General features: G+C 33.1%; 3 protein-coding genes across 4 annotated transcripts; 2 read left to right on the top strand and 1 right to left on the bottom strand.

Moving 5' to 3' along the window:
• Nucleotides 1-2,168: 2,168 nt before the first annotated feature.
• LOC103492418 (pumilio homolog 12-like) lies at nucleotides 2,169-7,890 on the top strand. 2 transcript variants are annotated; one of them, XM_017045441.2, is made up of 6 exons: nucleotides 2,169-2,478; nucleotides 3,226-4,642; nucleotides 4,766-4,928; nucleotides 6,395-6,558; nucleotides 6,809-7,067; nucleotides 7,206-7,890. In XM_017045441.2, exons 2-6 carry the CDS (start codon nucleotides 3,279-3,281, stop codon nucleotides 7,311-7,313), a joined length of 2,058 nt encoding a protein of 685 aa, XP_016900930.1. In that variant the 5' UTR covers nucleotides 2,169-2,478; nucleotides 3,226-3,278; the 3' UTR covers nucleotides 7,314-7,890. The 2 variants fall into 2 exon arrangements, with proteins under 2 accessions (XP_016900930.1, XP_016900928.1); XM_017045439.2 differs by having other exon boundaries at nucleotides 2,196-2,478; nucleotides 3,031-4,642.
• A 4,384-nt stretch (nucleotides 7,891-12,274) lies between these two features.
• On the top strand, nucleotides 12,275-14,944 carry LOC103492419 (receptor-like protein 46). Its single transcript, XM_008452789.3, has one exon. It carries the CDS (start codon nucleotides 12,425-12,427, stop codon nucleotides 14,894-14,896), a length of 2,472 nt encoding a protein of 823 aa, XP_008451011.1. The 5' UTR covers nucleotides 12,275-12,424; the 3' UTR covers nucleotides 14,897-14,944.
• A 4,251-nt stretch (nucleotides 14,945-19,195) lies between these two features.
• LOC103492420 (uncharacterized) lies at nucleotides 19,196-21,834 on the bottom strand. Its single transcript, XM_051081405.1, has 3 exons — nucleotides 21,562-21,834; nucleotides 20,651-21,476; nucleotides 19,196-19,481 (listed from the first exon to the last, which is right to left on the bottom strand). Exons 2-3 carry the CDS (start codon nucleotides 21,004-21,006, stop codon nucleotides 19,418-19,420), a joined length of 420 nt encoding a protein of 139 aa, XP_050937362.1. The 5' UTR covers nucleotides 21,007-21,476; nucleotides 21,562-21,834; the 3' UTR covers nucleotides 19,196-19,417.
• Nucleotides 21,835-22,807: the final 973 nt, after the last annotated feature.

The following is a 22,807-nucleotide window of genomic DNA, read 5'->3' on the forward strand; positions in this document are numbered from 1 at the left end:
ATGAATTGTATGTATAGTTATAAACTATTAATTTAACTAAATATTCTCTAATTGTTATATTGCAATTTTTTTATATATTTTATTATAAAATAAGTACACATATATTATGGGAAAAAACAAATATATGTTCTTTTAGAAGAAAGAAAAGTTTAAGTTAATTTTGGGCATCATAGATTGGAAAAAAAATTAAAATTTAATTTTCATAAATAGTTCTCTCATGACTTGATATGAGTTTCCATTTGATTAGTAAGTTTTGCAATCTAAATGAACTTGATCGCTTCAATTGCATTTTAAAAATTACAAGAGATTCACTAAGAAATATAGTGAATGATGTCGTGGTTAATGCATTTATGAATACGATCAAACAACAATTGATTTAGAAATAAAATCTCATTATGACTGTGATTTTGTACACGGATTAGCAAACATGAACTAAGTTTAAAATTCAACGATGCTATTTTTGAGAAAATACCAAATGAGAATTATACTTGTCTAATTGCTATAAACCTCGAGATCAAATGTTCAATTCTTCAACTCACGTACCAAAATAATTAAAATATAAAATACCAAATGAGAACTATACTTGTCTAATTGCTATAAACCTTGAGATCAAATGTTCAATTCTTCGACTTATCAAAATAATTAAAAAATAAAAAACCAAAACTCTCAACTAAAATGTAATATTATTTCCTATTTATTTTTACAAAAAATATCTTATATATATATAAATATATAAAAGAAGCATTTTCAAATATAGACAAATATTTTCTAAAAATATAGCACAATATTAAATGTTGTCACTTCTATTAATCTCGTATTTTCGTAAATATTTTCAACTTTATCATTTAAATTAATTTAAGAAAAAACATCATAACTAATTAAAAAGATTGTTAGATGAGAATGTATTTTTTAAATATAAAAATTTATTATTATTATTATTATTGGTTCATAATATTTATTTTGAAAATTTAGCTCTTCTATGCCCAATAATTATTAATGAAGAGGTTGAAGAAGTTAGGTTCCATATTAATTCAAAGGAAATCATTTAAACATGAGAAAAAAAATAATTGAATTAAAAAACAACAATAATAATTACAAGAAAAAAAAAACTATTTAAAAAGATTGATAGTTATTATTTATGGGCAAATAAAATGGAATATATTCTATAAATATGAGGAGTAATCAAAACAATCTTTGCCATAAAATAAAGATATGACTTTTTTAGAAATTTATTTATCATTTAAAGCATGTCACATTTAAATTTATTTTCATAAAAAAAAAAACAAACAAACATATAATATTTTGATTTTTAGTTTATATTTTAATTTCTTATGCATGACTATGATTTTATTTCATGATATGAATCTTCCAAATTAAATTATATTGATAATCAAAAAAGAAAAATCTTAGATATCAAACAAAAACATATTAAAAATATTTATTTTCTTAAAAATATAATAAATCAAATTTAAACCTATTGAATTCATTTATTAGTTTTAAAATTACAATTTTACTGTAAAACTTTTTCTTGGTCCGGATTGGCTTACAAGCATTCTTACTAATTTCATAAAAATAACTATATCAAAATTCATGAATTTTAATTAAAAAATGTTTTAAAATTGAGTGAGGGATTTGGTTAAGATTATATTTAAAATAAACATATTTCAAACAAATTTATTATAAAAAATTATGTTTAAAAGGATTAAATCTTTATTGAATCCTCATTTAGGTCAAAAAAAAAAAAAAAATAAAATCTTCCAAAATACAATAAATTCTTAATGCTCAATAAATCTTCAACCCATCTAAAGTGGTTACTGAAAAAAAGAACAAACTTTTTCAAAATACAATATGGAATACAAATTTTATAATCCTATCACTAAACCAAATGATATTTAATTATTATTTTTCTAAAGTTGGAGTCAAACATTAGAATAATATGAAATCTTTGTTCTTATAAAATAGTGCAAAAAAATAAAATAATTTTTTTTTTTTTGGTGTTTGATTTCGATGACTCCTCAAAAACAAACAAAAACCCAAAAGTGTAGGCTCACACAGGGAGAGTGAAGAGAGAAATAAAAAATCAAAAAAAAAAATATTATTATTATTTTTTTTAATAAAGAGAATTAAAAAGGAAGAAACAATGGAAAACGTAACACTCCAAATCCATGCAGGTTACTTGATTACTCTCTCCCTTTTGATATTTTTTTGCCAATCTCTCTTTATTTTTCCTATAATTTCTCCTTCTTTAATCCCTTCTCCTCTCATTCTCTTCCTCTTCACGCCGCCTCTCTTCTTGTTCTTGTTGTTGTTCTTCTTCTTCACCTACACCCCTTTTTCCTATTCTATTCGATCATTCTTGGAAACCCCACATTTTCTTTGATCAAAAAACTCTTCCTTTTCCTCTACATTTTACCCCCTTTTCCCCTTTTTCCTTCACTGATACGTGGGTCTTCTTTCTTTTCTCTAATCGCCTATTGGGTTAGTTTTGATTCATCCCTTTTCGTTCTTTCTTCCCTTGTATGTGTTTTTGGAGCTTTTGCGATACTGATTTTTTTGATCAAGTTGTGTTAGTTTATGACCGCTTTTTTTGATTTTGATGATCGAAGGTTATTTGGGTGTGTTTTGGGATTTTTCTATGTCTATTTGATTACTGCATTGGTTGTTTTGATTGTTTCGGTATGGTGTTTTTGGTTGATTTTGTTTCTTTTGTTCTTTTTTGCTTCTTGTCATTGTGTAGGAGTTGACTGATATTCAGAAGGATTTTGTTCTTGTTCTTTTTTTTTAAATCTTTATGAATGGTCTATTTTGACTGTGATTGAAGGGCTCTATTAGTGATCGATCGTGACAAATTTGTGGGTTAGGTGATTTGGATTGTGCTTCTTGGGTTTTGTTCAAAATTTTCATTGTTCTTTATCTGGGTTGTGGGATAACAGTGATTGGGTTGCTTTTCTACAATGTAGGTTGGGGATTTGTTCAAATTATGATCTAATCTTTGATGCTAAAAAGTGTGTGTGTTTTGCTGCTTGGCAGGCGAAGATAGAAACGTTTGTGTGTCACTGTATCATTTATTCTTTAAGTGAGGGGTTTGCTTTTGTTGCCTTTTGGTACAGTGAGTTTTTTGTGAGTTACTTACAACAATGGAAGAGATGCCTAATGAAAATGAATTCGAAGACATTGCGAAATATATTGGCAATCAGATTCCTAATGTTGCATCTGGTAATGCAGATCCTGAAGGTTGTTTGTTATCAATATCTGTAAGTTCGTATGAAGGATCTTCCATGAGAGATTTCCATAGCAACGGGCACTTGATGGACGGAAATATCTCTATGAGTACACTCCAGCAATCATCTATGGATCATACTTCGACTAGGCAAAATTCTGTATCGGGTGATCAGTCCTTGACACGTGCATTTGAAAAGTTAAACTTTGGTGATGAGTCGAAGGGGCGTGCTTGGAGGTCTCGTGCCTTTCTGTTTGAAGACCATTACTCAGACAACTTGAGTAAACAGTTACAGAATATCGATCCATCAGTGTTTGCTGCTTGGAGTCCTTCCAGTCACTTGACTAATGGTGTTCATGATCCTCATTCGACAAGACTTGGCCACCAAAACCCTCCTTCCAGATATATACCTGAACAGTACAAGAAGTGGCAACTTGGTCAGCTTCAGCCTTTTGAGTCTTTGTCCCCTAATGCACATTTAACCCAAGAGGTGGTTAATGTGTCTGCTCCGAACTCACAGTTCCCAATTGCATCTCAAAGGCAGCAAGTTCTCCACAATGGGCGACGCATACATCCACAACAGATGAATCATCGTCAAGCTGGTTGGAATTATGCTGAGGAGGACCAGTTGTTCAGGATGCATGAGCAGCATCCATACCTACAGCATCTTCATAATCAGCAATTGGAACGTCTGCTTCCAATTCAACAACATGAAAACATTGCAAATAGGATTTCAAGTCAGAATCGTAAGCCTCAATATTTCGAGGTTCCAATTGCTCACCATCTTGAACAGTCTAATTATGAACCATCATGGAAGGCGAGTGCATTTCGTAGGGGTTCAAACCAGTTAAATTCTGTATTTTCAACACACTATATGGACACAATTCAAGGTATGGAAAAAGTTTCCTTTCCTAGAAAGATCCTTGGTAGAAGTCCTGGACTGAACACTGTTGATGCTATGAGGTTTATGTCTATTGATGGTGATAAATCGTCCAATCATGTCAACCAAAGTAGATTTCTCCGCCCAAATAGCTGTTTTCGGCCCAACCATTTGTCTACAGCTAATGAATGCATGTGTCGTGATCACTCCCCTGCTATGTACTCAGAATCTCCAAGTCTTAAGTTAGTGCCTGAGAGATTTAACTCTGTTGATGAAGTTAGGGGTAGAATATTTCTCATGGCTAAAGACCAACATGGTTGTCGTTTCTTGCAACGGAAATTTATGGAGGGTACTGATGAAGATATTGAGAAGATTTTCAATGAAATCATCGATCATGTTGTCGACCTCATGGTAGATGCTTTTGGAAATTATTTAGTACAGAAGCTGCTTGAAGTTTGCAATGACAATCAACGGATGCAAATCCTATGTAGAATTACACAGAACCATGGTGAACTTGTTATGATTTCATGTGACATGCATGGGTATGCTCTTTTCTTTTCATTTCCGATACCCCTCATGGGTCAAACACGAGCATTTGTCAACGTCATTGTATTTCCTTTTATTGTTTATTAATTCTCTTCCAATATCTTCTATCTTAACCACAGGACTCGTGCTATTCAAAAGGTCATTGAGACCCTTAAAACCCAAGAGCAAGTTCACATGATTGTCTCAGCTTTAAAGTCTGGTATAGTGACGCTGATGAAAAATATAAATGGCAACCATGTGGCACAACACTGCCTTGATTATTTGATGCCTAGTTGCCGTGAGGTGAGGATTCTATTTTCTAGATCTGTTATTTTGACTTTGTCTGTTTCAAGTGAGAAGACACTCACCTAAACCGTTGTTTATAGTTTAGGCAAAGAAGGCCATCAGTATCTGTTTAATCATAGGAAATTGTAAAATAAATTCCTTGTGTGATGCAACAAAGTAATATTTTTTAGTACATCTTTCTGGGGGTCTTTGCTACTCTTTCAAATTGTTCCTTTGGTTATTTTCAATTCAAGAAAAAGCAAAGACTTCAAAAGTCTTTGGTAGACCTTTTACTTAGTTTATCAATGAGTATGAGGGGAGGAAGGAATGACAGCCTAGATAAGTCTACTGCGAGTAGCAGCAAAATTTTAAAGGAAATAGTTTGAAGGGTAGAATGACATGAAGCAAGGAATTTAGAGGAAAATTGGTGTATGAGGAAAGGATTTAATGGAATCTGAGAGCAGAGCCCAACTTGTTGGGAGTATCTGAGTAGGGGAATGACACTCTTAAATATTCTTTCCAGCTTTCTACTTCCTTTCAATCTTTTGATTTCTCCCAAAGCTTTCTCAGTCCTTTCCATAGTAAACACTTATATATCCAAATCATTAAATTGGCAAGATAATAATGATGTGAATATGTTTTAGCTCAGGTGAGCAGAACGTTGTAGCCTGCTTGAGAGTTTATGATAAATTAAACACTTGAATATTCATCGATTGATGCTTGAATGACTTTTGGACTTTAGGTTTTTCTACTTGCAAGATAGAAGATTCATATTAAAAGTTGGGGGTCATTAGAGTGCGTTAGTTCATTCACTGTTCCTCTATCACTCGTACTTGGATCTTTGCTTTATACTTTTTTCCTGAGGTTTGAATATTCGAGGATTCGACCTTCTCTTCATCATCATTTAAAAATATAAGTTTATTGTTTAACAGCTGAATTTCCCTTTTTCTTTTTTTGTTGTTGATTTCATTGTCAATGGTGTTTTTGCTCATCTGTTCTTGCACCTTTTACCAAATTTACTGGAAATTTTCTGCTTTCTCAAATGCTTGTGCTCCCCTTCTCCTTAAAACATTTAAATGAAAATGTGGTATTTCGTTTCTCTCTCTTTAATTTCTTTGTCAATGATTTCATAGATTCTTATATTGTTTTATTGGCAACTATGTGCAGTTGTGTTGGTACAGAATAGAATATCAATTTTAACAACCATACTTGAACAAAATATGTTCTAATAGGTTGTACAACTATGTCCTTGAGTTTTAAGAATACATTTTTAGCCGTATAGATGGTCAAACTATTTTTTGGGTTCAAATTTTCTGAAATTAAAGTAGATATGATTCTTTTGTGTGTAACCCCCTACTTAACCCCTAGCATGTGTAACCCCCTACTGCTCATCATACAGTGGTTATTGATATTAAGAAAGGTTCATTTTGTAAAATCATTTCTGTGTAACGAAAAGTTAATTCTGGTTATGGCTTTCTCTGCAGCTACTTTTTGATGCTGCAAGAAATAGTTGTGTTGATCTTGCCGTTGATCGCCACGGTTGTTGTGTACTTCAAAAATGCCTCAGTTGTTCTGATAGCACAGACCGAGATAATTTAATCAATGAGATCACCCAAAATGCTCTGATTATTTCCCAAGATCAATATGGGTAATTTTATGCTCTCCCTTTCTTTTATTCGTTTTTTCCCCTAAGTTCTAAATCTTCTTTGTTTCTTGTACTTTTGGTTTGAAATTTTAACATGACAGTTCGTTCACTTATTTTTGAAATTGGAGCCATAAATTTATATCAAAGGGTTTTATTGTGTATAAAACCTAAGTTAAATTTTGTGTACATATAGGATCAAGTACGATGAACTAGAATTGACAAAAAGAATTGCTCTAAATTTAATTACTTGCAGGAACTATGTTGTACAGTTCATCCTGAAGCTTAATCTTCGATGGGCTACAGAAGCTATACTCAAACAGCTAGAGGGTAATTATGGGGACTTGTCCATGCAGAAGTATAGTAGTAACGTCGTTGAAAAATGCCTGCAATTTGCGGATGGAGTACAAATTACTAAAATTGTGCTTGAATTGATTAACGATCCACGATTTGATAAAATCATGCAGGACCCATATGGCAATTATGCAATTCAAACTGCTTTGAATAATACTGAGGTTAGCAGGGCCAAGATTACCCTTTTCCTTTTGGTATCTATGTTCATGTATGAGAAATATATTCATTGCCTTCTACAAGTGATTGTCAAACTGATTACTAATGTAGTTATAACAGTGCTTGCCTATTTGCCATGCCAGGGTACTCTTCATACTAAATTGGTGGAAGCAATAAGGCCACACGTTCCGGTACTTAGGATGAGTCCATATGGGAAAAAAGTCCTTGCAATAGTTGGAAAATCTAATTAACCGGTTACGTGAGCGAGCACTTCTAGTCATTATTTCATCTTGGTAAGAAAAACATAACTGATATTTGTTTTCCTTCAGTACTTTTTTTTGGTAAAAAGATTTAGGACCAGGTCTCTACCTGGAAAGAAAACTCATCAAAGGTGAAGGCATATCCACATCTCTTCACTTCTAATTGTTGTTTTGGATAAAAAAGTTTAGGATGCGTAAACATTGGTCGGTCAGTAAGTCGTCTGGCTCGTTGGCCATGTTATTTTTGTTGTTTTTCTTTTTTCTTTTTTTCTTTCATTCGGCAAAGTAAATAAAGGTGAAGGTATAGAGATGGGGATATATGAAGTGTTGTACATTTGTTGGGATTCTGTTTTCTGAAGCTCAATGCATGTAGAAGAAAGAAGGGTAAATGTGTGAGAAATAGGAGAGTTTTTTTTTTTTCTTTTCTTCTTTTTGGTTTGATGAATTGAGGCTAGCTTTGTACTATGGCTTGCTGCTACAGCTGCTATATATCTTTTTTGGTTGGGCTATGATGTAATTATGACTCCTGTCAATTATAGCAATTTGGGCTCTGTTTATTGTTCTGCCTTTTACTTTTTCTTTTCCATTTGCAATCGTTCATCTTCTTTCTTTGAACATCTATATTTCTCTCTCAATCTCTCCTTTTCCTTCTAGTGAATTCCTTGTTCTTTTCTCCTACATGCTATGGTTGTTAGGACTAGTAGAGATAGGAGGAAGCAACTAATTAGCCTGCTTGATAGCGATTTCGATTTATTGATACCAAGGAGTCTCTTTTTCCTGTCATATTTTTGAAAACTACTAATAAAATTTTAGTTCTGTTTTATCATTTCTTTTTCTTGAAAATTCGTTTTACCTTTGTTTCTAAGAACTAAACTGAGTTGTGAAAACTAAATGTTGGAATGTTTCTTTGGTAAAAATGAAAACTGTGGCAAGAAAATTTGAAGATTTGCATAAATTTCAAGAACTAAAAATGATATATGATATGGTCATTAAATTGGTTCCTTATAATTTGATCTTCTTGTGATTTAGTTTTTGTGTTTGTAAAATTCGTGTTTGTTTTCTCACCAAATCCAATAGCAATGCGTAGAGTTTTCAAATAAATCACATAAACAAAACAAACTTTGGATAAAGACTTTGGTTTAGGTGTTTTTTGGTGAATGTTCTGTTCTCTTTTTTGTTTTTGATTTTTGAAAAATGTGCTTGATTTTTTCACAATTATTTTTTTGCTGTTGAAATTTAATGGGGAATTCAATTGTAATTTGAGCTAATACATCTCGAATTGAAAAATGAAAAAGAAAATTATTGTCCAATTCTTTTAGATTCAAACATAATTTGTCCATCCTATATTAGATTAATGAATTAGTCAAAGTGAAAGACAGAAAGACAAAAGGATTAAAATACACTTATATAGCATTGATTTCATGGAAAAGAAAAACGATTTCCACTTAAATTAGTAGGATTTTAGAGACTTTTTTGTAAGTTGAATGTTGGAAGATTTAATTAAAAATGAGTTGGGTTTATTCTATATCATTTCTTTGAAATTGCTTGTTATTGTTATTGTATTGTCTATATTTTTTATAATTAAGATAGGTTTTTTCTTTTTGATTTAAACTATAAACTATATTCTAAATCTTGAGCTATCTGTCCATTTGATAGTTAAATTTTCAAATTTTTAAACTAGCAAAGGTCGAAAACTAAAAAAATTGTAGCTTTTCAAAAGAAAAATTATTGGAGGGGTAAAAGTTTGAAACTATTTACAAAATATATCAAAAAGTTCAAAAGAGCTATAAAGAGATTTTAATTTTGCTATATTGTGCAAATAGTTTCAATATTTTTTTTTTATTATTTTTGACTCAAAACTTGTTCTTGTTTTAAAATTTTGACAAAGAATTCAACCATTGTGTTTAAGAAGATATAAATCATTATATAATCGGGAGAGGAATTTTTTAAAAAAAAAAAACAAAAACAAAAACATAATTATAGTTTCCAAACAAGGCCTAAACTTTTGAATTTATAAATTCACAATTTTTAGTACATAGAATTCAACATTTTTTGTTCTATTTAATTTCTAACGTAAATTTGTTAGTTTAAGAATTAGATGTCAATTTCTATTATTTTATAACGTAGATTGTGTTTAAACCTTGAGTATTTAATTAGTATGTCGATTTATTTATGAAAAAAATTTATTAAATTGTAACATATAATTTTATCATAGGAATTAAATCGTTACAAACTCTAAATAGGGACTAAACTGTTGGAAAATTGATAGTATAAAAACAAAATTGTTACAACTTAAAGTTTGAAGACTAAGTCGTTTTTTTACGAAAGTTTAGGGTAACTGAAATTTAAATTTATAACTAAACAAACCAACGTCTATAATTTGTTGCATTATATTTCTATGATATATTACAAAAATGTAAAACTAAATGATTATCATACCAACTTAAATTATTTTGATTTGGTAAATATATCATAAGATATTGGGAAATTTTGTGGTGCACTAATACCCAATTTTAAGTCAAATGAAAATTGTTATAATCTCTCACCACATTGAATTCATAGGTTAAATCAAATTAGCCAAAATCTAACCAGAGGTGATTTGGCTTTTGTTTCTTCTCCTTTAAACAAAAGATAATTATTTTCAAAATTTTATAAAATAATTTAGAAATTGAGATCGTTTAACCGTATTAACGTTTGAAAAGTAAGTATATTTCATATCAATCTTTTATGATGATATTTTTCTTTCTTAAATAAAAGACTCGAATCTGTAGCTAAATTTTAAAATAAATGAACAAATAAACTCTCTATTTTTTTTAAATTTTCAAAAATTAGCTTGGTTTTTAAAAGTGTTGATTGATAGTAAATAAACAAAAACAATTAATTTAGAAGTAGAAAGAGCTTTTATAAAAACAAAAAAATTATTTGCATTTTTAGACATTTAAAAATTGTAACATAGAAATTTTAGATAATCAAATTTAAAAAGTATTTTTTAGCTGAAAAGACCCATGAATCAAATCTTCTGCCCAATTTGCACTCAGAAAAAGTATTTTTATAAAATAAAATAGGAAAACTTACCTAACAAAACTGTAAACTAAGACGTGTAACAAAGTCCATAAGGTTAGCCATTTTTTAGATAGTTCAAGTTTGCCCTTTCATCTTTCTTTTATTTTCATCTTCCATTTCGTCTTCTCTGTTGCGATTTCGTCTTTCTTCTTTTCTCTTTTTCTTTTTTTCGATTTCTTTCAATCATCTTTCTTATTTTTCAATATTTTATTTATATCGTTTAATCTTTCCATCGTTTTCTTATTTTCCTCCTCGTTTTTTTTTTTCATTTCGATTTCTTTCCATCATCTTTCTACTTTTCCTCTTGCGATTTCTTTCCATCGTCTTTTTTTTATGCGTTTACATTTGGGTAACCAAATCTAAACGATAAAACGATTGTTTAAAAAAGTAAACGATCGTGTACAAAAAATCTTTGAAAAAAATAGTTTGAATTGGAGTAGCCAAATGTAAACCATCGTGTGTAAATAAATCTAAGTAATCGTGTACCAAATTTTTTAAAAAAAATCATTTAGATTTGGGTCCCCAAATCTAATGGATCGTATAACAAAATTAAACGATGGAATTGATAAAATAAATTGTAGTCATATTTAAATATTTTGCCGTTTTTTTTATATTTTTGAAAAGATCCCAATAAAATATTGCAATTTTAATTCCTAAGTTAAAAAGAGAAAAAAAAAAACAAAAACAAAAAAATTAGTATAAAAAATATTTTTAAAAGAAAAGCTAAGAAACTAGTTTGTATTATTTATGCATGGAATTTGATTTTTTTTTCTCTCTTTTGAATAAGAACCTATATAGCAAAATTACTATGAGATGTTTGTGTAACATTGGCCATTTTGTAAAGAAATTTAAATTTTTTAATGTTATGTAAATTACACAAATTGCATTTTTAAAAGATGTAATTTAAAGGGAGGACAAAAAAAGTTTAATTTAAGGAAATTATGTAAAAAAAGGAAAAAAAAAAGGTCAAGGAATAAGAATAGAAAATTACATCATGATTTCTTGTTTGAATACACAAATAATCCAAAACCACAATTTTCCACAAATTATTCTTTCTTTGATATGATTTTCTTCAAATTTTTCCACAAATTATTCTTTCTTTGATTTGATTTGATTTTCTTTTAATGGATCAACATAATTTTATAACATATTATTATTGATATTTTAATAGTAATTATTTTAGATAGTAAAACTAATAAAAATATTTACTAATATAATAAAATATCACATTAGTGACAAACTTTGTTTAGATAGATACTAAGGAATGTTGGAGTTAAAAAGTTAAAAGTACCAAGTTATAAAGTTTAGGAGTTTGTGAACTCTAAAGTCTACTATGTAAATATTTAATAAAGTATAAAATTGATGTTTTTTAGTAGTGGGATCTACAAACGAACCCGTGAATATTTTTATGAGCAAAATTTTCTTGAAAAAAATCATATTTTCGTCAACTTGAAATAGTTATTTCTTTTACCATTTTTTTCTATGGAAATTAAAATAAGGAGGCAAAAACAAAAAATGGATGAAAATTTCTCACTGGCTACCAAAAGTCAAATGAAATGAGATTAGCCACCAAATAAAAAAGTGGTTTTCAAAACAATGGCTTTGAAATAAATGATTTAGTAACATAATGCTTGAATTATGTCCAATATCAGAAGTGTTTTAAAAAAGGCTTGATAAGGACCCATTTTGGTTAATATTGGAATCTTTTGCCTATGCTCTTCCATGTCACTTTCATAGATTGGCTTTCATCCACAAATAATGAGCTCTAAAATCTCTCCATTTTCCATTTACAAAGGTCATAGTCAATTGGTAAACCTCTCTCCCAACATTGTCATTTTCCCCCACTTTCCCCCAAATCAATGGCCATTCACATTGACCATTGACTTTGAAATGTTGGCAGATAAAAATACTTATTAAACCATCACTCATCAACAGTAGTTTCCTTTCTCATATAAAAGTTGTGAATGTAACTGAATTTCAAATGCTCCATAGGAAAAGTATCTTCTCTTCTCACTTGAAGCTTTCTTCTGCTGCATCCAATGGAAGATCTTCATTTCCTTCATATTCTTATCCAATTTGTAGTGTTTTTATTCGTGCTCCCTTGTATTTTCTCATGTCCTGATCAACAAAAGCAAGCCCTCCTCCTCTTTAAAGACTCCCTTCTCTCTACTACAATTTCTCCCAATAGTTCCATCCCTCTCTTCTCCTCTTTGGATTCATGGAATTCGACTACAGATTGCTGCCATTGGGAAAGAGTTGTCTGCTCTTCTCCGGATTCTCGCTCAAGGATGGTTCAGGGTCTTAATCTTTACTCTCTTGCTTGGAGGATTACTGATGATCCATTGCCACTTGATGGTAAGGCATTGATGCCACTTTTCACCATTAGAAGCTTGATGTTACTCGATTTGTCTTCGAACTACTTTGAGGGCCAAATCTCAGGGCCAGGGTTTGGTAATCTAAGTAAGATGGTTAATCTTAACCTAATGTCGAATAAGTTTAGTGGTTCGATTCCTCCACAGATGTATCGTCTGCGATACCTTCAATATCTTGACATGAGCAGCAATTTGCTTGATGGAGCTTTGACTTCAGATGTGAGGTTTCTTAGGAACTTGAGAGTGCTGAAGTTGGATAGCAATTCTCTTACCGGAAAGTTTCCCGAGGAAATTGGCGACCTAAAAATGCTACAGAAACTGTTCATCCGCGACAACAGCTTCGTGGGGGAAATCCCGCTCACCATTGTCAATTTGAAATCTTTAGAGACACTGGACATGAGGGACAACAAGTTTACAATGGGAATTCCTTCAGATATTGGCAGTCTGTACAACTTGACGTATTTGGCCTTGAGCAATAACAAATTGAATGGCACAATTCCAACATCATTACAGCACATGGAAAAGTTGAAACAATTGGAATTGGAAAACAACTTACTTGAAGGGCTTGTTCCGATATGGCTATTCAATATGAAAGGGCTAGTTGATGTGCTAATTGGAGGCAATTTGATGACTTGGAACAACAGCATTAAAAGCGTAAAACCGAAGCAAATGCTTTCTCGACTGTCGTTGAAGTCTTGTGGGCTCATAGGAGAGATCCCAGGATGGATTTCTTCACAAAAGGGTTTGAATTTCCTGGATTTGAGAAAGAACAAACTAGAAGGAACATTTCCTCTATGGCTGGCTGAAATGGCTCTTGGTTCCATCATTCTCTCAGATAATAAGCTTTCGGGTTCTCTTCCTCCTCGTCTCTTTGAGTCGCTAAGTCTATCGGTGCTCGACCTGTCTAGGAACAACTTTTCTGGAGAACTGCCTGAAAATATTGGTAATGCCAATGCTATTATGCTGCTAATGTTGTCTGGAAACAATTTTTCTGGTGAAGTTCCAAAGTCGATCTCAAACATTCATCGCCTACTACTGCTGGACTTATCAAGAAACAGACTATCCGGGGACACATTCCCAGTTTTTGATCCAGATGCATTTCTTGGATACATAGACTTATCTTCAAATGATTTCACTGGTGAGATTCCAACAATCTTCCCTCAAGAAACCAGGCTCCTTTCGTTAAGCAATAACAGATTTTCCGGAAGCTTACCCAAGAACTTAACTAACTGGACCTTGCTCGAACACCTTGATCTTCATAACAACAATATCTCTGGTGAATTGCCTGACTTCCTATCCGAACTCCCTACGCTTCAGATTCTGAGTTTGAGAAACAACTCCCTCAAAGGTCCAATTCCAAAAAGCATCTCCAAGATTAGTAACCTACATATCCTCGATCTCTCTAGTAATGAATTAGTTGGAGAAATACCGACCGAGATAGGCAAGCTAAAGGGAATGATTGATACACCAAGCACATATTCATCTCTATCTGATACTTTCTTCAACATTGATATTGGGTTCAGTGACTTGATAGTAAATTGGAAGAAGACACTTCTAGGACTCCCAACTAGTCCCAGCCTTGACATCTATTCATTGTTGGACTTGTCGGGGAACCATCTTAGCGGAGAAATTCCAAATTCAATTGGTAATTTGAAGGGCCTAAAGCTTCTCAACCTGGCATACAACAACCTCTCTGGCAATATACCATCAAGTTTGGGGAAATTGGAAAAAGTGGAGACCTTGGATTTGTCTCACAATGAACTCTCAGGCTCAATACCAGAATCACTAGTCAATCTACACGAATTGACGGTTCTTGATGTGAGCAACAACAAGCTCACAGGCAGGATTCCAGTTGGGGGTCAGATGACCATCATGAACAATCCAAGCTACTATGCCAACAACAGCGGATTATGTGGAATTCAAATCCGGCAGCCATGTCCAGAAGACCAGCAACCAACAGAGCCGGCAGAGCCGGCAGAGGAAGAAGAAAAACAACAAGTATTTTCCTGGATAGGTGCAGGAATCGGGTTCCCAATTGGCTTTGTGTTTGCAGTGCTTATTATTTACATGTCTGGTTATTTTAGTCCACTAGTACCACATAGATGCATCGTTCTCAAGCCTAGAAGGCGAAGGCCATGACTCACAAGTTTCAACTCCACCATATGTAACAATCTGTTCTAGCTTAAATAGTCTACATTCTAGAAACATTAAAATGCCCCAAAACAAACAAAAGTAAATCAAGCATAATGCATCAACACAAGTTAGAGGATCACGGGACTCGTATATAATTAATTAGTGACAACATGAGTTAACATTCACTGCATAATTTACAAAGCTGTGAATTATTTTGCCAAGACAACGACGAATGCTATTAATTAAAGCATAACTCAGCAGACAAGTCAATAATCACAATCCTAAACCTCGGCTAGTATTTGCATTAATCCTAATCCTCTTTTCCGTTATCTGGATAAAAGCTTTCTGAGAATCCAATGAGAATATTGAGTTCTAGATTCAATAGGACACTGATGAGAGAATCTTTCATAGGATCTGAGACAAACAAAAGAGTAGAGCAATTTAAGGAAAATTCCAAGAGAAAATGATGAGACAAAACCATGTGAAGTATGTTATTCATCAAAATTCTCCTTCAGTTATATTTGAAGTCATCATTACAGTAATCATAAACATAGGATTCATTCTCAAAATCAAGAAGAAATCCAAAGCAGGAAGAAAATTTCGATGTAAGAAGGATTCATTCAGTTTCAAATTAGAAAACGGCGGCGCCCAGGTCGAGTCTTCATATTGACTGAATCTTTGCACCTCTTCACTCCCTCCCCATCTCCATTTTATTCAACATACAAAATGATACTTCAAACAAAATGCAAGAACCAAAACAATTCAATTGAAACAGAAGTTGAAACTGCTCAATCCAACGCCTAATTTCAGAATCACGGATTTGTCTTACTTCCCTATTTCAGTTAGCCAAGGAAATAATCAGTTCTGGCAACGATCAACACTGAAACGAATCCTTGGAAGATGTTGGTAAGGAGGAGTGGCAGAGCGATGTCCTATGGTCTTTTTTTATATTATTATTTTCAAAATGATGGTATTAAATTTTCGTCAATTTTAGGACTAATTTCACATTTTGAATTCTACGTTTAGTAAAAAAGAATGCTCATAAAACACAAAATATAGGAGGAAGCATTGTGGCCAATATATCATATCTATAAATGTATTCATAAATCTAAAGGTTTGGCTTCGATATCAAATATTTATGGATATCTCTAACATTTTTAATAAATGCTCATAGAACACAAAATATATCATATATTTAGTTCGTGTATGAATAGGAATACTAATAACAACATTTATTACTTAGTTCGAGAGAAAACAACTTAATTATTAATCTGAATAAATTTTGCGACTATAGGATTGAAACCTTGATTTCGATATCGACGTCCAACCAAGTCATAAGCATGGAACGGCTCGTCTGTAAACTAGAAGATGAACACCAACACGTCTTGGTGTGATCACTAATTGCTAGTCTCCCTTTAGTTGAGGCAGGCAACTCTCCTCCTTTTCCCTAGGTTGATTCCGACTCACATTAACAGCTAAATATGGAGACTTGAGGAGTGTCTCAATCCACAAATAGTCAGCTCCAAACTCATTTCCTTCCCCCATTTTCCCCAATCACTCTGACTATTACCATTGACCATAGACCATTGACCATTGAGTTTGAACGTTGGTATATAAAATATCTTCTCTTGTCACTTGAACCATTCATCTACTGCATTCATGGCATATCTGCATTTCCTGTATATTCCAATCCAATTCGTAGTGTTCTTTTTCTTCCTCCACCATATTTTGTCGTGTCCGGATCAACAAAAGCAAGGCCTCCTCTTCAAAGCATCTCTTGTCTCCACTACGACGTCTACCACCAGCTCCATCCCTCTCTTCTCCTCCTTGGACTCGAGGAACTCGACTTTGGATTGCTGCCATTGGGAAAGAGTTGTCTGCTCTTCTCCTCATTCTCGCTTAAGGATGGTTCAAGGTTTCAATCTTGACTCTCTTGCTTTGAGGATTCAATAACACTTGATGTTAAGGTATTGACGTTCAGCATTAGAAGCTTGATGTGACTTGACCTGTCTTCGGACTTCTTGGAGGGTGGAATCTCTGGAGCCGGGTTTGGTAATCTAAGTAAGTTGGTTTATCCAAATCTAATGGAGAATAAATTCAGTGGTACAATTCCTCCATAGTTGTATCAACTGCAATACCTTCAATGTCTGGACATGAGCCACAATTTGCTCAGTGGAACACTGACTTCCGAAGAGAGGATTCTTAGGAACTTAAGAGAGCTGCATTTGAATAGCAATTTGTTTACAGGCAAACTTCCTAAGGAAATTGGCAACCTAAAAATGTTGCAGAAACTCATTGTTCCCAACAACATCTGTAAGGGCGAAATCCCACCCTCCATTGTCCATCTCAAATCTTTTGAGACACTGAACATGAGGAACAATACATTTACAATGGGGATTCCGCCCTTGAAGAGTTTGGCCTTCAGCAATAACAAACTGAATGGCACAATTCCAACAGCAATACAACACATGGAAAAGTTGGAAGAACTCGACCTGGAAAGTTACTTGTTGGGGATGTTCCGATATGGTTGTTCAACATAAAAGCACTTCAAATTTGCTGACTGGAGGCAATTTGATGAGTTGGAACAGCAGGGTTAGTGACAACCAGAGCACGTGCTTTCTCAACTGTCGATGAAGTCTTGTGGGCTCATAGGAGAGATCCCAGAATGGATTTATTTGATCAAGGGTCTGCTTTTTCTAGACTTAAGTAAGAACAAACTAGAAGGAAGTTTCCCTCTCTATGTCTGGCTGAAATGAATCTTGGTTGCATTATTCTCTCAGACAACAAGTTTTCAGGTTCTCTTCTTCCTCCTCTCTTTGAGTCGTTGAGTCTATCGGTGCTTGACCAGACTAGGAACAACTTTCCTGGAGAACTGCCTGAAAATATTGGTACTGCCAATGCTATTATGCTGCTAATGTTGTATGGAAACAATTTTTCTGGTGAAGTTCTGAAGTCGGTCTCGAACACTTATCGCCTACTGCTGTTGGACTTATCAAGGAACAAACTATCTGGAAAACATTCCCAGTTTTTGATCCAACTGCAATTCTTCAATACATAGACTACTTCTCGGGAGAGATTCCGACAACCTTCCCTCTACAAACTAGGATTCTTTCATTAAGAAATAACAGATTTTCTGGAGCTTGCCCAAGAACTTAACTAACTGGACCTTGCTCAAGCACCTAGATCTCCATAACAACAATATCTCTGGTGAATTGCCTAAATTTCTTTCTGTAAACTCCATGCTTCGAGTTTTGAGAAACAACTCCATTACAGGTCCAATCCCAAAAGGCATCTCCAAGCTCAGTATCCGACATATCCTTGCTCTCTCTAATAACGATTTGGTTGGAAGAATACCAACTGAGATGGGGCAACTAAAGAGAATGGTCAATAGTCTCGAGACACCAAGTACATCATCATATATCATCCCTGATGGTTTTTTCCCCAGGTTCCTTGGTAATTTGACTCACTTGATAGTAAATTGGAAGAAGTCATTCGTAAGTCTTCCAGCTGGTGCAAACCTTGACATCTATGTACTGTTAGACTTGTCAGGGAACCATCTTAGCGGAAAGATTCCAACATCAATTGGTGATCTGAAGAGCATAAAGCTTTTCAACCTGCCACACAACAACCTCTCTGGCAATATACCATCAAGCTTTGCAAACTTAGAACATGTGGAGACTTTGGACTTGTCTCACAACAAGCTATCGGGTTCAATCCCAGAATCACTAGCCAAGCTGCACCAATTGGCGGTTCTTGACGTGAGCAACAACCAGCTCAAAGGCAGGCTTCCAGTAGGGGGTCAGATGTACACCATGAACATTCTGAGCTACTATGCCAACAACAGTGGGCTGTGTGGAATTCAAATTCAGCAGCCATGTCCAGGAGACCAGCAACCTGGAGAAGCAATAAAAGAGGAAGAGAAGCAACAAGAGTTTTCATGGATAGGACCAGGAATAGGGTTCCCAGTTGGTTTTGTGTTTACAGTGCTAATTGTTTACATGTCTGGATATCTCATTCCACTGACACCACATAGACACATCATTCGCAGGACATGAGTCAATTAACCCTTAAGTAGGAATCTGCCATGCAAACAGTCTGCATTCTAGAGACATTAATAAGCGCAAACATGTAGAAAACAAAAAGGGCATACCTCAGCACAATGCAATAACTGGTAGGATCATGGAACCTTAGTATATAAGTGGTGGCATCATATGATAACAGTCAGTACAAAGTCTATGAAGCAGCGAATTTTTTTGCCAATCTAGTGAAAGAATGGAATTAACTAGAGTTGAAGAAATTGACAACTTTTTTCATAAAAGAAATAAATAGATACTTTATTGGTAAATAAAACTGTACTTTGCATTTCATTCTTACAACATATTCTCATGTGAGAAATGAAAACAATGAAGCACCAAGGAATACTAAATCCCAATTTTTGACCAAAGTACAGATCTTTCAGGATGAATATTAACTCTTCGGCTACTTCCTCTTCCTATTAAATTTGATTGAATAAGCTATTGAGCAATTTCATAAAATAGTACAGATGCAGCTCCTGTTATCCTCACTTTCATAATCAGAATCTTCAGCTTCACTGTTGCATAAGAAAAGCATGTGTGTGCACACGTACGTACCAAATCAGTAATCAGAAAACAGCAAACGTCCTAATTGTCAGTTTGCTAGCATCATTCTCATTCTCAAGCATCTTTAGAGTGGTGATTTACAAATATATATACATGTATATGTATGTGTGATTTCTCCATTTTCTCATACTTTTCAACTAGCATGAACATCTTAAGAATCAAATGCAATTGCAGTTCCACCTCTCGAGTCCATTTAATATCATGACTTCCTTGTTACCACTTACACAAAGCCAAAAAGCCTCCTAATAGTAGATCGAATTTCAATATGTTGTGGGAATATGACCATATTATGTTTTATTGGATAAGAAATGGACATATTCAAGAGAACAAAAGAGAACAGCCTAAGAGCAAGGGACGAGAGGGCCCTCCCAAAAAAAACAAAACTAATAAATAAGGGCCTTCCAATTGTTGAAAATCATAGAAAGACTATAATTACAAAAGTGTTTGGTGTAGTTGATAAATTAAACCATATTATGTTTTATAACTTGATAATTAAGTGACTTAGGCCTCATGTGGTAACCATCTTGTTTTTAATTTCTAGATTTTTAAAATTAAGCCTACAAACACCCTTTCCATCCCTAAATTTCTTGTTTTGTACTATCTACCAATGTTTTAAAACACCAAGCCAATTTTTTAGAACTAAAAAAGTAGCTTTTAAAAATATTTTTTTTAAAACTTAGCAAAAAAAACCAACTATTCTACTTTTGAAAACCATTTTAAGAAATCGAGAGCAAACAGGCTTATTTTCAAAAACCCATTTGGTAAGTTTAACCAAACGGGGTATTGGGAATTCTATACTGTTATATAATCCAACCCAATAAGATCCTCTCTCTTTTTAAAATCAAATAATAAATCAATGGAAGATACTATAATTCAATTATTCAGATTTCATTTGATCTTCTCAATCATGATTCATGAGATGTAAAGATTCTAAAATCAAATAATCAAATTAAACGAAGAAACTGTATTTCAGTTATTTAGATGATATTTGATCTTCTCAATCATGATTCAAGAGATGTAAAAACCTGAGAGCATAGCCTATCAACTCCTTCCAAGCCATAGAATCATAAATGGGATGCAGAAAGAGATGAGAAAAGAAGAAAAGTGCAAGATAAGTTACCTAGCTTCAAATTCCCTGATCTCAACAAGTTCTTTGCCTGAAAAGTCCATCCATTGTACTCTTTTCACATGCTTCTCCTTCGAAACGCCTGATCGCAAACTGGGCTTCCTTAAACTACTCTTGATTCCATATTCATTCTCCTGCACTTTGTCATCTGACTCATCTCTACACTCTTGCTTAGATTCAAGTGTCTCAACAATGGAACCTGAAGTTCCAATGACTGATTCAACTTCTGAAGGCAAATGTGATGAGTTTTCCAAATCCAGTGGAATTGATCCAGTGGAATATATATGAGGGGCAGGTTGGCAAAGGCAAAAGGATGAAGGACAGTGAATCTTACACATCCAAAACCTCATTAAAAATCAAGCAAAAAATATAAAAACTGAATACATAAACTACTTTTGATCACTTCTAAACTTAGCCCATTTCACCAACAACCAACAGAAGCATGAATCTCAATCAAATCATCAGCCAACACTAAACAATGCCGCCAAAACTCAAAACAGAGAAAACCCCCAGATCAAAACATGAACAAATGTTACAGAATCAAACTCCTCGACAACAAGAGAGGAAGCACAGAAGAGAGAAATATGTTGAAAAAAAAATCTTGTGAAACAAGAATCAAGGAAAGATCAATCGGCTAAGGCAAGTAAAACCCAGAAAGCAATCATTAAAATTTGATCCCTTGAGAAAATTCTATTCAACACAAAACAAAAAAGAATTCCTTCGACAAACGAAATGGAAAATGTCCCACGCAACCTTTAAAGTTGGGCAAACGGGTGTTCGTCCATACTCGATCTTGTTTTTATTCTCCCATGAAAGCTACCTTTTCATCATTATGAAAATGCAAATTAATGCAGAGGAAAAGAAAAACGAAAACGTGCGGCATAATCAAATAAATATGGACATACCCTATTCCTCATTTGCTCTGAATTTCATCATCCAATGCTCAAATTGAAGAATGGAAGAGAGTTTGAAGTGTGTACACTTACTGGGGAACTGGGATTTTCAAGTTGCTGAGAAATGGGAAGAGATTTGAAATGGGATTTTGATAAATGAAGATGAACCCATTAGTGGAAATTGAAAGAGTCATTATCAAGAACAGTGTGCAAAATTGTTCTTCCAATTTCCTACTTTTTTTTTTCTTTTTTGTTGATTGCCTATGGATATTATTCTTGTCTTTCAACTTTTCCATGGTATCTATTTTTATTGTTTTACAAGTTTAAATTTTGAGTTGGCGAAGAAAATAATGAACAACAACAAACAAACATAAAACATAAAAATAGCAAAAAATTGTTTGAAATTATACCCTTAAACTTTCTAATTATAAAATTAAACCTTCAAACTTATACCACAATTAAATTTGAATCCTTGAACTTGTTTAACGGTTAAAATTTGTACGATGTGTTTTTTTTTTTTCATATTTCTCACTTTTTCTCTTTTGTAAACATAGAGGTCGTAGTAGAGATTATCATTGTGTTAAGGTTACATTAGTCATCCCTAACGCGATATGTTATATAATGTGTGTTTTCTCTATCTTTTTATTTTATCACAATAGATATGGTCATTGTCATAGGCTCCGAAAGACATGGTTATCTTTAACACGATACGTTGTGAAAATGTAGTAGTGCAATATGACGTAAAGCAAAATGATAAATTTCATAAATTTGTAAGGGTTGATCATTAGTTACAAGGAGTTTTGGAAAGGGTTATTTAGGAAAAAGATATATAAAACCAAGTTAAAGCAAAGATCCAAGACTAAGAGTACCAATATTGAGGTTGAGGTTACCGATGCCTAGACGAATGAGACTAAGTTGAAGCAAAGATTGGGGTCACGTGAGGGTTAAGTGCATTTTTTTCCTTGTTTAAAATTAGTGTCAACATTATATAACACAACCACAAAATAGTATTGATAAGTTTAATTTTCAAACATTCAAATAAAATACTACCAATACAAGCCTAAATTTTCACCTTATGTCTAAATAATTTAGATTACAACACTTATTCAAATTTGAAATTGAATATAAGAAATTTAAAAGTTTGAGGTTAGAATTGAAACAAACTTAAGAAGTTCGTGTTCTAGATCTAACTTGATGAAAAAATGAAATTGATGTTTCAAGAAATTTGTTGATAAATCGTGTGAGATTTAATTTAATG

This window comes from Cucumis melo, chromosome 2, assembly GCF_025177605.1.
Source record: "Cucumis melo cultivar AY chromosome 2, USDA_Cmelo_AY_1.0, whole genome shotgun sequence".
NCBI classification, from domain to species: domain Eukaryota; kingdom Viridiplantae; phylum Streptophyta; class Magnoliopsida; order Cucurbitales; family Cucurbitaceae; genus Cucumis; species Cucumis melo.

Coding starts and splice junctions, on each gene's coding strand:
- LOC103492418 (XM_017045439.2), top strand. CDS start 3,138: ATGGAAGAGATGCCTAATGAAAATGAATTCGAAGACATTGCGAAATAT. Junction 4,929..6,394: donor TGATGCCTAGTTGCCGTGAG/GTGAGGATTCTA, acceptor CTTTCTCTGCAG/CTACTTTTTGATGCTGCAAG. Junction 7,068..7,205: donor CTGCTTTGAATAATACTGAG/GTTAGCAGGGCC, acceptor TTGCCATGCCAG/GGTACTCTTCATACTAAATT.
- LOC103492419 (XM_008452789.3), top strand. CDS start 12,425: ATGGAAGATCTTCATTTCCTTCATATTCTTATCCAATTTGTAGTGTTT.
- LOC103492420 (XM_051081405.1), bottom strand. CDS start 21,006: ATGAGGTTTTGGATGTGTAAGATTCACTGTCCTTCATCCTTTTGCCTT. Junction 19,482..20,650: donor ATCAGGGAATTTGAAGCTAG/GTAACTTATCTT, acceptor CTTATGCAACAG/TGAAGCTGAAGATTCTGATT.